This window comes from Erpetoichthys calabaricus, chromosome 9 (genome assembly GCF_900747795.2).
Source record: "Erpetoichthys calabaricus chromosome 9, fErpCal1.3, whole genome shotgun sequence".
NCBI classification, from domain to species: domain Eukaryota; kingdom Metazoa; phylum Chordata; class Cladistia; order Polypteriformes; family Polypteridae; genus Erpetoichthys; species Erpetoichthys calabaricus.
In genome coordinates, this window is record NC_041402.2 from 131,991,382 (window position 1) to 132,009,340 (window position 17,959).

Below are 17,959 nucleotides of genomic sequence, written 5' to 3' on the forward strand. Positions count from 1 at the left end.
TTTCCTGGACAGGTTGTACCTTACTTTGACTGATCCAGGAAAATCTGATAAAAGAAATAGATGAAGAATAATATTCAATTTTCTAATATACTGTGCTCCCACACCCCAGCAGTAATCTGGCAGTTTAGTGTTTAAAATTCTTCAGGTTAAAATCATCTGATATCATCTGATAAGTTTTTTGCTGCTATTTTAAAATTATTTTCAGTCATTTGACTGCTCCCTAGAAGTTTACTGAGACTCCCTAGTGGGCTTCAGCACCCTGGTTGAGAACCTCTGGTCTATAGTGTGCATGTGTGTGGTCATGTGTATTTTTTGTGGCTACTCTAACCACCACTTGCATACTTACAGACTTGCATGTTAAGTGATTTATATAGTAATTGTAAGGTACACACGATTCAATCCTGCTTCTTCACAGCTTCATAAGGTTGGGTTTAAATTCCAACTTTGTCACTGGCTGTGTGCAGTTCATATTGTGAGTTTTGCTTAAGATGCTCTGGTTTTCCTCCCACATATCCATGATGTACATGTTAGTTTAACTTGCAACTCTAAATTGGCCTTGTACGAGTAAGTGTAACTGAATAGTGTGACTGCCTCACAGCTGCAAGACAATTCGGTAATGCCCCCATCATTGTCTTTGTGGAGTTTACACGTTCTTACCTTGGTTATGTTTAACTCTAGCCTATCTTCTCACTTCCATAAACATGTCATATAGGGTAACTGCTTACTTTAAATTGGCATGATGTTGGGTGTGTTTATGAGTGTGCCCGGAAATGGACTGCTTTGTTTCTTACCTTGTACCTGATTCTCTCATGGTAGTCTCCAAATCCTCATCACCCTACAATTGGATTAACTAAGCCCGAAAGGGGTGAGTAAGAATTGTTTGTGTGTGCTATTGTGCCAAGCAATGGTCACTGTCTGTGTCAAATTTGCTTATTCTCCCAATGTTCATGTAACTGCTTAGTTTATTTTTCAATATCCAAAATATCCAATATACTCTAAATCAACTTAACTATAAGCACATGAGTGTGCTTGTGTGTGTGTCTGTGTATATATCTTGGAATATGTTAACCAGGTTATATTGATGTGCATAGAAAGAAGTAAATACAGACAACAGAGCAAGGGCAACATTACAGTGGGAAAGAGAACTGAATGCCACCAACTGAGGATGAAAATGTCAGCATCTGAAAGTAATGGAGATGATGTGAGTCTGTGGCAAATATATATCTTGTTTCACAGAGGAAATATGGAAACTTGGCACACAGATTACAAGTCATTTGCGTTCCTGGAAGGAAACATATGAAAAAGCAGTAGACTTTCACATGGGAATGTAGAAGGTTCAGCACAGGCATGAAATAAGCCAGCTTTATCATCTGACATGGTCTTCGTCTATTACAATTCAATTTAACCAAGGGGGTAATTATTTCAGATCCTTTTTACAGGCAGTAATGGTTACAATACATGACATTCCTTAAAATTCCTAAAATAGAATATAGTTCCATTACTGTGCAGCTTCTGGTGTGTGAATGAAGGTTATTGGTCTGCTTTTTAAGAAAACAGAACAATATATTTGGTGGGCAACATTTCAGTTTTTTGTATCACTACAAGGGTCTTCTGAAAGAATATGGTTACATAAACATGGAAGATGACGGATATTTTTATTTTCCTTTTGCAGTATTAACGTTATAACAAGCTTTCATTACATTTTACTTAAAGTTCCTGAATAATAAATCAGCAACCTTGGATTTTGGCATTCATATGAACTTTTTTTAAACAGAATCTTCCAATTTGAATTGTCTTTCTTAGTTTCTTTTTTATTTATCTTATTTTGCTGTATAGAACTTGCTTCTCTACTTCCTAATTTAAAAAGATAATGTGAGAGGAGATTTGTTCCATAATATGCTGTATGTTGCATTTGCATATCCATTCTGGGTTGGTTCCCATGTTGCAATGCTGCCAAAAGTTATATATTTAGCCATAAGTTTATTGGAAACGTTTGTATGAATACTAATACTTGTCCAGGAATTTAATTATTTGGCCTAACTAACGCATTTGGCATTAAAGGTTCTAAATCCACAGGAACAGTTTATATGTTTATGTGAATTCAACTGTTAACTACAAAATAAAGTGGCTGAATAAAATACAGCTAACCATGTCAGATTAATGTGAAGCTGTAGAATAATAAAGAAACCGTATAAGAGTTTAAACAAAAAAAGTGCTCACACTCTTACAGTATGTGAGCTAATTTACAATGATAAAGATCTATATAATGCAAGAGTCAAAGTCTAGATGTGTATTTATTTTTGTACAATATATATTATAATCTATTAACAGATTGCTTTGTTAATGCATTCCTTTGCAAATTATAATTGGTTTGAGTTATTAACATCTATGAATATGTGTTAGGTTTCAAAAATGCCATAAAATGGTACTGTGTAAATATGATCAAAATATTGCAATTCCCATATACATTAATGCATAAAAATATATTAGAAAAAATCTATTGACTTTCCTGAGTGATACAGTTGAGATTTTTGATTACAACTTAATGTTTAACCGTTTCAAATAACAGTGTATGTCTGCTCCAGAAATTGCTTAACCTGTGGGCAGTGTAATTAAAATATATTGTCCGGGTAATAAACCTTTACTGTATTTGTAATTCTGTCTACAGGACTTTGGAAAATGCCCTCGGTTAAGGCTCTTCACTCAGGAGTACATTTTGGCACTGAACGAGTTAAATGCAGGAATGGAAGTGGTGAAAAAGTTTATTCAGAGGTGAGCATTCACTCTTGTTTTGCATATCCTTTATTTATCTAACTCATGACTCATTAATTGAAATTTGGTGAATAGTTATCAAAATAAACCACTATATTGTGACCACTTGTACTGTCATTGTGCTATGTAGTATGTAAAAATTGTTTTATTTTCGGAAAAGCCTCAGATTTACCAAATAATTTTTCAATAAAGTAGCAAACATTGTGACATATTCAGAAGTAATTTCAATACTCGTACCTTTTTTCTGTACGGTAGGCAAGTCTTGCACAATTTAACCTTAGGTGAAGAAGCCCATTTCACCTGATAAGATCAATTGTTACACATTATAGACCTTTCTATCCTATACTTTCTAATGTAGGTTGCACACTTATGCTCTTTCTGCAGTCACATGCTGTTTTTTTCGTAATTATAGAGTAACTGCATTAAAGTCCATCCATCCATTGTCCAACCCGCTGAATCCGAACACAGGGTCACGGGGGTCTGCTGGAGCCAATCCCAGCCAACACGGGGCACAAGGCAGGAACCAATCCCGGGCAGGGTGCCAGCCCACCACAGGACACACACAAACACACCCACACACCAGGCACACACTAGAGCCAATTTAGAATCGCCAATCCACCTAACCAGCTTGTCTTTGGACTGTGGGAGGAAACCGGAGCGCCCGGAGGAAACCCACGCAGACACGGGGAGAACATGCAAACTCCATGCAGGGAGGACCCGGGAAGTGAACCCAGGTCCCCAGGTCTCCCAACTGCGAGGCAGCAGCGCTACCCACTGCGCCACCGTGCCGCCCCTGCATTAAAGTGATAAAGTAAAATTAACTTCAAAACATACCTACTACCATTTCTGCTGTTTACTTACTGTCTTTTCTTATCTTGCTAAACATATAATAAAGACAAAAATGTAGCTTTGATTTATCATAGGTCTATGTTTTGCATTGCTTTGCATGACTTAAGGAAATTACTAGCTACCAATTTGTTCTTTGTTTTAAACCACTTCAGTTGCCTGACTATTTTACATGTGCCATAGAGAATGCATATACAGTACTATTGTGCCATTAAAAAAAGAAATAAACTATTATTTGATTTGTTTCCAAATCTCTTTTGGAGGGGCTGTTATAACAATTGTATTGCTTGCAGTATTGTATTAAGTTTTACAAATTAACTTGACTAAATGGAAATTTTATTTTTTAACAGTATGCATGGGCAAACTGGTCACTGTCCACACCCAAGGGTCCTACCAAATCTTGTTGCTGTCTGCTTAGCTGCAATTTATTCCTGCTATGAGGAGTATATTAACAGGTGTGTATAAAATTCAGGATGGAAAGAAATGTATAATATTTAGAAGAAGACCTTGTCCAGAATATTGGCGGCCATTTGATTTTACAGTGTCGTTTAATATTAACCTTTTAAATTTACTTGATGAAAAACAGGATATTCAAAACAAAAGCCTTACAAGTAGGGTACAAGAAACATGAGTGTTATCTGCGAGCTTTCAGCACTTTAAACTTTTTTGTTTTTAATAAAATTCCTTTCTTGTAAGAATTTTTTTGTGGCCAGTGTGATTTGGCAATGAGACATTTGCATCCAAGTGCACGAAATGTAACATTCTAATTATACCCCTTATCATACATTTTTACATTGAGCAAGTCCACTTAAACTGTCTGTGCTCCAAAGGTAAGAAGGTACAGTGCATCCGGAAAGTATTCACAGCGCATCACTTTTTCCACATTTTGTTATGTTACAGTCTTATTCCAAAATGGATTAAATTCATTTTTTTCCTCAGAATTCTACACACAACACCCCATAATGACAATGTGAAAAAGTTTACTTGAGGTTTTTTATAATATAACAAAATGTGGAAAAAGTGATGCGCTGTGAATACTTTCCGGATGCACTGTATATCTCCTTGAAATATTATATTTATAAGCCCATTTAGATACTTTGTTTACAAGATAGTTACAGCATTATAGATCATCTTTATTCTACATTCAAGTCAAATCAGTCGGTCACTTTGATATGTTCAGCTTGTATCCCATAACACTGGATGATATAATTAACTAGTAAGGCTAAGGTTTCTTTAAAACTGTATTACCTTGTGGATTTATTTTATGCTATTCTTGATTTCTCTTCATATTGTTCTTTCTGCAAGTGAAAATCTAACAGATTTTCATTAAAGCATTCCATCTTGTGGACTTATTAGGGGTATTAAATGGTTTCCATGAGCTACTATCCATCAACTGTGGTGTATTTTCATTTATAGTGTTTTGTACTGTAATTAGTGTCTGTAAATTATAGCTTTAGTCTTATATATATCTTATATAAAATTAACATTTATATTAAATGTTGCAATGTTGAAATAAATGTTGACAAAATATTGAAACGTGTTTGCTTATTTGTGTTTGTTGTGCTGAGCTCAGCATGAGTAGCGTGAGAAAATGCCTGACACTTGCCTGTTATCACATACACTTTTACATTCATAAAATTACCTTTTCTAGTTTGCAAAGCTAACCAAGAAATACATGTCAAACCATACTGGTTAAGTTGAAAGTCAATGTGAGGGCATAATGGATATCCTCTATGAACAATACAGCTTTGTTTCAACTTGTATAAAATTCCACTGGACTAAATCCAGGTTAGCTAGTTTTACAGTTGGGACTCACAGGTTGCTTTCATAGTGTTTACATCAGGAAGAATGAGGAAGACCCCTCATTCATTTCTAATTCACAATCACAATTAGTGTTCAGTTATTTCCAGTTCATAGTCATGATTAGTTTGAGACAGAATTCACCACCATTGATTTATGTTGCATAGATTTTTCATTTAACTATTGTAGTTATTAATACCTGTTAAATACCTTTTACATAATCTACTTTGATTTGACTAAATTTTTTTTTAGTTATTTTCTACTTGTGCTAAGTGAGGCTTTACATCACCTTTTAGCAAAGGGAATTGTTTCTCTTGAACTCTTTAATCTCCAGGGATGGAATGCATCATTTCCACTTTGTTGTTATTTCCACTTACGCCCCACTGGGTGCCATTCTCCTTGTTAGTCAGATGTCAAACAGAAGGATTGAAACATGTTTTTATTTTGACTTATAGCAGGCAGTGGGTGTTTCAGCTGAAAAAATGTTTAGATTTATGATGCATATTTTTTAGTCTTTCAATTACCTTTATTTGCATGAATATGTATGACACCAACTTAGACAATTTAATGATATGAACGTATGTAATTGTAAAATGGTTTTAAGCAAATAAACCATATACATTTCTTCTTTTTATAATTAGACTAGAAACAGCTTCAGCTTAGTTTACAATATGTGTATCACTGTGACAGTATAGAGGCCATTTAAATAATTAAAACAGGTGCATATGTGAAAGTTTATGGGATATTAAGAGGTTACTAGTAAAACTATCATGTCTCAACAGTTTTTAATTATGGCATAGTGGTAAAGTCGACAATAAGCCTGTACTGGATAAAGTGGGTTCAGAAAGGACAGTACATTTAATACTGTGCAGGACAAAATGAAGATCTCATTATGTTAACTGATATTGTCCTTATAATGATCCTTATAGTAATATTTAGTATCTATGAAATGTAATTTTCATGTTTCTAGTTACACCATTTACTATGATTTATTTTATTTTATTGCCATGAAAGTTAATTTGGTGAAAGTCATATAAAATTAATGTTAATTCCCATATACTGCAAAAGGACAACAATAATAACTACAGCAATCCCCAAATAATCAACTCAACACTCTTAAATATTTTCATCAAATTATTGTTAAAGACAAAACTATTTTAAGCACATACATTTTAATGCAAAATGTTTCCCTAATAATGATGATAAATAACAGCAGTAGTGCCTTTAAAATGGTAAGATGTATGCAGGTTTCCTATATTAGCATTTACAAAATGTAGTTATTTCACTTGTTCTTTTATTTATACTTTTAAAAATACAGTGAATAATGTCAGGGAAAATACTCACACTAAAATAGTACTTGATAATATATGGCTAATCAGTTTATTTTGTACTAAATGACATGCCACATATTGTTTAATGTAACAGTATCAAGCTGTGTCTGATTATCTGGCTTCCTTGTGTTCTTTTCCACAGTCGAGATAACTCACCCAGCCTAAAGGAGATCCGGAATGGATGTCAACAGCAATGTGACAGGAAACCCAATCTGCCTCTGAGACTGCTAAGAGCCAATCCTGACTTAGTCTCCCAAGAAGTCACTTCGCCTACTGAACCACGCATCAAATCTGTGGTTATTGTAAACTCCAGTGAGATCCATGTGGAGTTAAAACATAATAATACTGCCAATCAAAAGCTGAAAAGTCCTGCAGGAAATGAAAGTGAGCCTAACCTTATTGACTGCCTGCTAGTGAGTCCTGCCTGCAGCACTATGAACATTGAACTGAGCCCACAGGCAGACCGTGTACTGGTCTGTTATGTTGAAATCCTCAAAATGCTGTAAGTAAACCCTTAAACGCTACTTTGAACCACATAGTGCTTGACATGTTCACCACTAAAGAGTGTAGGAAAAGAATGGTCACATAAATTACCTCATACTAATCAGCTGTTTTTGAAATTAATATTTTCGGAAGGAGTGTGAAGTACAATTCAGTGTAAGATCATTTTTAACTTTGTTCTTTTCAGAATCTTGCTATAGGAGCGTGGTTTAGACTGATCATATATACCTAGACTACAGTAAATAATGAACAAACCAAATGTCACATGAAGGGTATTTATAGAAAAAGATATGCTGGGAAAACAGACCTCGGTGTGAAATTAGTTATGAGTAAGCGTCTTCTGAATAAGTCTTTTAAAGAGTGCTCTATTTTATTTGCAGTTTATACTGAAAAACTCTTATGACCTTTAATAAAGAAGATGAAAATAATTGTAAAACAAAGAACAGAGTAAATTAGCTGTTTTTCAACTTACAGATTTGTAAAAAGGACATTTTTATTGGCATATTTAACATACAGTGAGAGCTGTCACATTTCAAATCCCTATTATGCCCTTTTCCACTTTTTTTTTTTTTTTTTGTGAACTTTGTCTAGGGCAGCTTGGCAGCAATAATTATGAGTGCATTCACCTGAAGTCCATTTTATTCTTGCATTTGATACTTATGACTAACTGGTTCAAAGCATTAGCTTCTACATACAGTATTATTTGTTTTTTGTGGTTTTTGTGTATCATTGTATCATTGTGCTAACCATTATTAATCCAATGATGAAGCTGTCCCCAATAGTCTAAAATTATCCTGTTTTCTAAAGAATTCTGCTTTTGTACTTCATTAACTTTTGTGCAGTGCTGGGTGCTCAACAAATGGGGGGGGGGGGGGGGGGGGCAGTGGGGGGAGAAATCAAACTTTTGAGATGTTCACTGCTTCTCATTTACATAACACCATTGCCAAAATTATTGACTCTTCTGAAAAATGTTAGAATATAAAACAAATTTCTTTTTAACTACTTTCACTTCTGTTTTTTTTATTTGCTTCACTTGCAAGAAAATTTTGCCACCTTATGGCTTCCTGCTTTACTGGGGATTTCTATACCATGTCCTTTGACATGCCTTTGCATGTGCTGCATTACGTAGCAGTCACCTGTTACCTTTTTTATATACAGTACTAGAATATTTAATAAGGCTCATTTGTAGCACCAGTATTTGACATTTCCTTATGACTTGGTTTAACAGCTATATTCTAGGTTCCCCAGGTTGTGCTCTCCCTAGATTTTGGGAGTATTGGAGAAGGGGTTTTTGCAACTGTCACAGGAGTAATATTAAAACCCAAATATTATAAATAATTTGTAAAACTAGTTTGTTTGAAATATTCTCTGCAATTGTATTGCAATTATTGTAATATAGATATCTTTTTAATAATCATTTTAATTAAAATAAGAGTAAAATATTAAATAATTTCTTTCTTTTCCCATTGTAACAAAAAAAGAAATAACTGGATTAATGTATAGTAATAACTGTTAACTAATAATAAAGAATATTTTTTCTTATTATTAATGTCCTGGGCGGCAAGGTGGTTAAGTGGTAGTGCTGCTGCCTCACAGTAAGGAGACCTTGGTTCACTTACCAGGTCCTCCCTGCGTGGAGTTTGCATGTTCTCCCCGTGTCTGCTTGGGTTTCCTCTGGGTGCTCTGGTTTCCTCCCACAGTCCAAAGACATGCAGGGTAGGTGCATTGGCGATCCTGAATTGTCCCTAGTGTGTGCTTGGTGTGTGTGTACGTGCGTGTGTCTGTGTGTGTACCCTGCGGTGGGCTGACACCCTGACCAGGTTTGTTCCTGCCTTGCGCCCTGTGCTGGCAGGGATTGGCTCCAGCAGACCCCCATGACCCTGTGTTAGGATATAACGGGTTGGATTATGGATGGATAATGACTGACTGACTTATTAATGTCCTAATACAAATGTTTTATTTAAGCAACATTTTATCCTCTGAATTAACATAGAGTAATCGTAAAACATCCGTTCTGCTTGAACTACACATCATTAGGTGCCATGTACTTGGTGCTGAGGTGGATGTGTAAAAAAATAAGCATAGTGGTGGCGTGTTACACGTGTCATCTGCATTATAACTATGCAGAAAATGTATTTTGCTTTTCTTTTTTTTTTGTTGGCTTAGGCTTATGTTTATTACTTTCATTTATGCCTTTGGCACACTGTTCCAGTGTAAGGTGCACCACATTCCAATTATTAATTTAAGACTGTATTGGAAAAATTGTTGCTTGAACTAGACCAGGTATCCTGCCTGATTTAAATACACCTATGGGAGAACCTGTTCGACCAACTGTTTTGTGTGCTGGAACATGTCTTTTGAGATATGGAAGATGCTGGCATCAGTAATTTATTTCCTTGTATGTACATGGGAGTTTTTTTTTTTCCCCTCAAATCACTTTGCATTTGCTTGCACACTCAAGATTTTTTGCATACTCAATATACTATAGGACTCTGTGTGTGTGTGTGTGTGTGTGTGTGTGTGTGTGTGTGTGTGTGTGTGTGTGTGTTTCTTCAAATGAGATCTGTAAAGAATTACTCTTGATCTTTTATAGAATTGTTTTAAAGGTAGAAATAGGAGACATACACTGACAATGTTTCGATTTGATCAGAACCCTTTATGCTGGAGCTGAAATATTGCTATACAGTACACCCCCAAAAGTTACGTTCCTAGAACACCCGCGAATTGTGAAAAACCATGACTTTTGGATGTGGTTAAAAAATGCCTTTTAAATGCCTATTTTTATAGTTTAAACCCTAAATACAGTATGCCCCCCAAAGCACTTCAATTTCATTGCAAACTTAGCTTAATACATTAATACATTACCTAAAAAATTACCTTAATACATTACCTAAAAACAGAATGTAAAGGTAAACTGTCTCCTGCTGTGCTAGAATGTAAAATACTGACATTCTATGTACTGTAATTCATGCAAGCTCATTTTCTTTGGTATGCGCAGTCGTTTTCTTTGTTATTTGTAGAGTAAATACATAATAATTTAATTTAATTAAAATATAGTAAAATGTACGGATACTCACCAATGATTAATAATGATGATAATGATAAAGTAGCTGTGCAGTACGATGCAGAGGATTTACAGTTCCTCGATGGCACCTCTTCTTCAGATACTTCAGGAGGAGTCGTATCTTTCGACGGGTCGTCTTCTGGTAGAGTTTCATGCTGGCTTTTCTTTATAGGTTTCAGGAACATTGTGATGGGAAGTTGCTGTCATTGTTTCTTCATGGTGGCAAGGAGTGTTTTATATGTCTGAATGGCAACATCGATGCCATTATTAACTTTGAGAGTCTGATCCATATAGGGATCCCATGCTTCAATCATCCCTTGTAACGCCTTCGATGTCCGAATAATCTGGGACAGACGTTCCAATGTCAGGCCCTGCTCCTCTTCCTCTTGCACTGAATCTGTCTCTTCCTCCTCCTCTTCGCTGGCAGACTTTGTTAACTCCAACAAATCCTCGTCCGTAAGGGGTTCAGAGTGGGCATCGATAAGGTTGTTCACCTCATCTTGATTGATGTCGTCAAAACCTTCACCACCCAGTATCTTTGCCAGTTCCATGGCCTTGTCGACAGTGTCGTGCTGAATTTTTTTGGGTGATAAGCCTTGTTGTCATGGACACACTGTGGCCACAGCTTCTTCCAGCAGGCGTTGAGGGTTTTCTTTTTCATCTCCTTAAGAGCAGCTTGGATGACTGACGGGCACATCGCGATTGTAAAGTTATGCCAGTAACCCTTCAATGTAAAATTCTCGTCTGCATCCATTGCATCCACAAGGTATTGGAGAGAAATCTGAGTATAAAGAGCCTTGAAGGCAAGGATCACGCCTTGATCCATAGGTTGGATGAGGGGAGGTGGTGTTGGCAGGGAGGAACTCAGTCTGAACTCCCTCGTAATACAAATCCAAAGGGTGGCCGCTAGCAATATCCATAATAAGCAACACTTTGAAGTTCATGCCTAAGTCGTGGAGGTATTCCATGGCTTGAGGGATGAAGCTCTGGTGAAACCAGTTTGAAGCAAGGATTTTGGTAATCCGGGCTTTAGGGTTGTGCATCCAGAAGACAGGGAGCAGGTTTTTGTTTTTGTTTTTAAGGGCCCTAGTGTTCACTGATTTGTAGATTAGGCCAGGTTTCTTCACGTAACCAGCAGCATTGCCACGCATAATAAATGTCATTCTGTCCTTCTGTGCCTTAAACCCTGGAGCTTTGGCTTCGTCCTTCATGATGTAAGTTCTGGACAGCATCTTCTTGCAGAACAAGCCAGTCTCATCCATGTTAAAAACTTGTTAGGGCTTGTATCCCTTCTCCTCTATGATGTGCCTAAATGTCTCGGTGTACTTCTCCATGGCTTCTTTGTCAGCAGATGCTGCCTCTCCATGTAGAGAGAAGCATTTAATATTAAATCGTTTCTGAAAATGATCAAACCATCCCTTACTGCCTTGAAAATCTTCAGGCTCCGGTGCTGTTGATGGTCCTGGTTGCAGTTCTTCGGTACCGTCTACATTGTCTCCTGTAGCGAACTGCTGGTACAACCCTTTTTGGCACTATCACAGAAACTTACAGATACGGTACTCCGGATCGCTGCCTTGTTCTTCTTTATGTAGCATACGGTGCTTTCATTAATGCCATAGTGGCGCGCTACTGCAGCATAACTTTTTAGTTCCCGGAGCAAATCCAGTAGTTCCACCTTCTCCTGGAGTGTTTTAAACTTCATCTGGCGCTTCAAAGGTGCAGGGTGTTTCAGCGACATCTTGTGCGTTTAAGAATAACAAAATTAATACAATAACAAAATGGAAAACATGAGGACACTCAACTGGAGGCGCGTCACAGGGCAGCAGTCAATCAGCAGCAAGGAGAAATGAATAACGCTCTCGGATTGGCTACTTTCACCATCCCAAGCCACGTTTCCCTCAGTGGTTGCTTCCTGTTCTCTCTACAGCACAGTATTGCCACAAAAAAAGCCAGAAAAAATTGCTGAGGATATTTGCGCTTTCCACTAACAATTAATAGTTAGGTTCTAAGGAAAAATCCGCGAACGACTGAGTCTGTGAACCCTGAACCGCGTCTTCGTCGGGGTCTACTGTACATACTGTATACTCGTCAGTTTTTTGGCACAACAAATTTGAGTTCCATCATGTTTTTCACACTTGTTTCTCCCATTAATACATGTTATGCATAGCAGACATACTGTACTTCGTTCTACTTCTAGAACTGCACGATCAGTGTTGACATTTATGACTGGATAACATTTGCTATTCATGAACCTCTGCAGCATACTGTCTTAAGTTTTTATGTAGTTAGGAAGAGTTAAATGCAAAACGTAAAACATTCTTATTGGTTCTTATTTTTGTGCTTAGAATTTCAACTACATTTTTTTCTTTGAATTTATTTGACTTCTTGCTACTTGTTTTACAGCTGTTATATTTTTCTTGTTCTCCTTGCCCAGCTGCACTAGTATGATTTTCTTTTTTTTTTCTATTTTGTAACAGTTTTGGCAGCTCTGCATTTCTGCCATGTTCTTCTGATGCACCCATGCCTACAGAGATCTCCTTGTCCAATAACAACTTAGGTTTTACTTACTTGTAGTAGAAGGGGTGCATAATCATTGTGACCACCTTCTGAGTTGCCCATTCACAGGTCCAGGAACCTGGGTTTAACTTCCAGAATCTTATCAGTGTCCTGATTAAGTTAGGATGTTTCCCTGGGTTTTCTTTATGTGTCAGATATGCTGGAGTGTAAAAAGTAGGTTCAAAATATTGATGGATGGATGGATAAAATATAATTCTCTGTGAAAGTAAAATAATGTTGAAAATAGTTTGGAAGCATGACTGATCTTTTTTAATAGTTTGGAGGGCCTCTTTTTTTCTTTTTCTTTTTTCATTGTGTAGATGTTGAGCAGTAAAAAACATTTTTTAGATTGTGTTTATTTATGAATTATTTTGTGTTTATTTGTGAATTTCCCCTTGGGGATTAATAAAGTATCTATCTATCTATCTATCTATCTATCTATCTATCTATCTATCTATCTATCTATCTATCTATCTATTTAACATCTTTTTTTTTTTTTCTTCAATTTTTGACCCAACAGTGATATATCCATTTAATGATGCGCTACATTGTAACATATTCTTACAGTGGACATTGCTGTCCATGCCTCTATATGCTCTCTCTCTCACTCTCTCTCTCTCTTGTGTGAAACTCTTGTAAAGGAAGTTTCCCACACTACAAGCACAATCACAATAATAAGCCTGACTATACTATGTCTTCTTCTCTGCTTCATCTTCTCTGCCTCACTCGATTCTCCTTCAAGCTTTGTCGACCTCTTCCCAACCCTGGCTCTTGGATTTGAGGCAGACGGTTCCTTTTATATAAAACCATGGAGTACTTCCAGTGTCCCAAAGGTTTGGCCCAGGAGTACTTCCGAGTAAGGTTGGAGCCCAACAAGGTTGTGCTTGATAGTCTTTTCTGATCCCACTGGTAGCACCCGTTTAACCCTACAGGGTTATGAGGCAGCAAACTACAATTTCCCGTGTGCCTTATGGGAATCCTTAATGGCACCATAATCGAGGGGGCTGCAACCTAGCTGTTCAGGGGAAGCATTGCCATGTACACCCTATACATAATTTGTGCCTGTGTTATACCAAATTTGCCAGAGAAGACTAACTTTCCATGAGCTTTTCAGATAAATAACTTTTTCCTTTGCATAATTAAACAGCATGTACCTCACCTCTAAATTGCACCCTCAATTATGTTACTAATGTTATATTTTTGTCACTTTTGTGGTTTAACTGGATGATACCATACTTGATCGCTTCTCTGTTCTTCTGTAGGTCTGATTATGATGACTGGAGACCAGCACTGGCCAGTCTGCTACAGCCTATTCCATTTCCTAAAGAGTAAGTAGATTGTTATTCAAGCATGTTTGTCATTTGTTGTAAATGGTGCTTACTTTATGTATTTTAAATTATGTATCCAATTATGTGTACTAGAAGTATTTTTTAAATAAAGGTTTAAACAGTCTATTGTAGGTTTAATTTTATCCCCCTAAGAAGCGTTTTTTTTTCTTAATTGTACACTGAATGCAATATGTCCATAACAATAAAATGTAAAACACAACAATTGATATTATGTGGACCAGTAAATGCATAACAGAAGCAGAAAAAAATATTTTGTTCTTAAAAGTTCAGAAATACATAATAATGTTTCTTTTATGGAGGAACTATGCACAATTTGCCATCTGCAGCATTAAAAGGTTTTTGAGGAGTTTGTATGTTAAGATATTTAGCTGTTGATATAGCATAGATATTGTCATATTTATATGTGCATTCTGTTCTTTCAATATTTCTTGAAATCATTTTGTACTTTATTGCAAGCACATAAGCATCTTTAATGTGTTCTTTTATTCCCTTTTTTTGGCACATTGGTTTACCATGAGTTTGAAAAAATTGTAAACACCAGATCAATGTGGATATTTTTTTGTTAGGGTTATGAGGGATCCTTAGCATATTTCTGTAACATTGGGCAGAGGCAGGAACCAACCCAGAGATAAATGAGCTAGTCCATCACAGGGGCTGCACAGATTAACATGTGGCCAATTTAGAATTACCAATTAAAGCTGTATTCATTCCATTTGTTTTGATAGAAAACCTAAAATATTTTTATGAATATTTGTTTTTCCTAAACTTACAGCCAATAGGCAGTGTAGTGAGTGTTTAACCCAGTGCCCTCACTGATCATAAATTGTCACAAGGTTGTAGTCATAAAATGCACAACACTAATACTTTTAGAAGATATTGTTGCAGGATTTGATATGTAAACACTGTGCTTGTTACTTTCAGATTTATAGCATCAGCATTTACCCCTTATCAAAACACATGCACACTTTTACAACAGGGTTGGAAGCCATTCTCTTCTAAACATTGGAAATGAGCAGTTTACTTAAAGTCTTTATGGTTTAATAATTAATAACTTACGAATCAAGATACATGGCATTTTCAGTACTGAAAAATGAACAAGTTATATTCTGTTATGATCAATGGTACAGTAGTATTTATATTATATTATAGTATAATATTTTATATTGTGCCAACAGCAGTACGTCTGCATAATGCCTTACTGTGACATCCAAGTCAAAAGTTTTGTTTCCTTTAATTTTTTTTGCTTTATACTCATTCTGATGTGTGTTCAGACCAAAGTATATTTATTTACCTGCTTACTTACTTGTCTACCTATTTATGTATTCATTTATTTAAAGAGCTTCTGTAAAAACTTCTCTATCTATTATTAAAATGAATATATTTGATTAGATACTTAGGAATACTTTGCCTCACATTAATTGGATTTTCCTTCATAAAACCTAGGTTCATAAAAAGTTGTATTTGTAAATAAATACTAATTTTAAGATTTTACAAGCTTTATTGGAATATATTAGTTGTATGGCAGGACCTGAACACCCATAAAAAAGATGCATTATTTTCCTATTGTAAATATCAAGTCATCATTTTCTTTCTTACTTTTTACGTTAGAGAATTTGTGGATGCATGAGGAGTGTTTTTAAAATGGGTTTGTTTATTATTGTAATGTCAGAAAACAATCATATAAACATTTGATTCTTCTGGCAGCATTATGCCAAAAAGGAGAGTCAGAGTGACTTTCAAAGAAGCGTGATGGCAGGGTAGAGAGAGTTAATGACAACTGTTGCATGTTTTGTTGATAAAGCTTATGATCTTGCAGGTACCATACAGTAATGACAACATTAGTGTGGAAAATGTAACCTCTAGGGTGACCATTAACATCTCTAATTACACTGTTTACTAACCTGTCATTTTCCTAATACAGGCTTTTGTTCTTAATATGTTGGGTTTCCCATTCCCATCATCCCCAAACTAAAGATGACCTATTTTGAGGTTATTACTACTTGAACTGTATGATAATCTCTGCAGTGCAAAGAAGAATTTAAGATTGTTAAATGACAACTAGTTTGGTAAATAGGACCCAAGAGGTCAGATCAGAAGTGACTGGCATTAAATGGTTTAGCAAAACAAAACAAAGGCTTTTAATTGCTTCTCTTAAGTATTACTCATTTTATGTATGACCTTGCATTTAATTACTAATGGATCTTTAAACACACCTGAGCCCAGTGCAAACTGGCAGGCTAAGTATCTAAAGTAAATGTGTGAAGTTACTTCTCAGATACAGAAAAGTGACTGCATTATTTCCTGTTAATAATTGTAATAATAATGTGCAATAATTGTAGTTGTAGTGTCACTTACTGAAGTAAACTGATTATGATGCAGCTTGAGGTGCAATTTCCTTCTAACATTTCTATCATTTTTGGTTAATAAACCCAAAGTTATTTGACAGTGATATTTGGCATAACAGCAGAGCATTCATTTTATTTATTTTTTATTACTAAATATTTTATACTTTAGGTAACACTGCTTGTCAGTTAAATTGCAGTTTGGACTGTATTATTTTTATAACATCATACTTTATTTAACAAGGAACTGTTGCCCATGTTTGATCTACATATCCAAGTTAGAAATCAATCATGTACTCTTTGCCCTTTCTGGTACTTTCTTGTGAGGCAAAAAAAAAAAAAAAATTCAGTGTGGCAGCATAAACTCCCATCCTCCATTACCATCTCAATGAATACCACTTCAAAAAATATACTTCCTATTATTGCATTTTTGTCTCCAACTCTTTTTTTCTTTTTTTGTCCAATTTCCTCTCTCACCCCACACTTTCCTAATATTAAATACTTCCACATTCTCCCTCTCTCTCCTAATCCAGTAGAGTGGAGCTATTTTTCCCATGTACCATAGCTGCCATGCTTGCACTGGCCTCTCGCTGAAAATCTCCCCTTTCTTCTTCTGATGACTCTTCATAATAAAACTCTTCTTGCGCTCTGACCACAGTCAAGAAATGGCTTTTATACTCCAATTTTGTGGGAAGCTGGATATCTTCTTATCAGTGACAACAGGAGCTGATCCTTCTTAGTGCCTTTGTTTTTTTTTTAGTTTAGCTGTAGACCACTGCTCTCTTGGTTTTTTCACAAAGGCTTCGTATTGTCCTTTGCTCTGTCCTTCCATAATATTGTTTAAAGGATTGGTGTAGGAGTGGGGATGTGCACAAGTAGGGTCATTGTTTTTATCTTTTAATTGCACAGGTCCTGATAGTCACTTATTCTCTACAGTAGAAAACATTTTTATTATGACCTCCAAGGTTCAAGTGAAAAGACAATTTCTCCTCAGGGATTGTTAAAACATAATAAATCACATAAAAAATGGGTAAACAGTGAAATGGCTTTGTGGCATTATCTTTACAAATTTCATATTCTTTGGAAGATGTGGCTTTATAAAAATGTCCAGTACATCATGCATTCACACATTGTTCCATCATTTCCTACAGTGCACATTTCCTTTGTGGAACGAAGTGGCAAAGCAATGAAATATAAATTTTGTACAATATATTCCATGCTAAAAATCATTCTTGAAAAATCCAGTAAGTTAATGTTACATCAAACACTTGCATTTTTGTCCAACTATTCAACTGAAAGATATGAATGAATTTCAGTATTATTTTTGTGTACATCATCATTGACTCATATGAGTATGCTAAGGAGAAGCGGTCGAAACATCTGCTGGCTTCCTGCTGC

The 17,959-nt window shown here is 35.8% G+C and overlaps 1 protein-coding gene across 5 annotated transcripts in view; it reads left to right on the forward strand.

Moving 5' to 3' along the window:
- Positions 1 to 17,959, forward strand: part of cmip (c-Maf inducing protein) — a 184,908-nt gene that overhangs the window by 143,517 nt on the left and 23,432 nt on the right. For all 5 annotated transcript variants that reach the window (XM_028810156.2, XM_028810155.2, XM_028810158.2 and 2 more), the window contains exons 8-11: positions 2,669 to 2,772; positions 3,969 to 4,073; positions 6,892 to 7,251; positions 14,133 to 14,198. In XM_028810156.2, the coding sequence (XP_028665989.1) occupies positions 2,669 to 2,772; positions 3,969 to 4,073; positions 6,892 to 7,251; positions 14,133 to 14,198 (635 nt within the window). The remainder of the gene's footprint in view (positions 1 to 2,668; positions 2,773 to 3,968; positions 4,074 to 6,891; positions 7,252 to 14,132; positions 14,199 to 17,959) is intronic.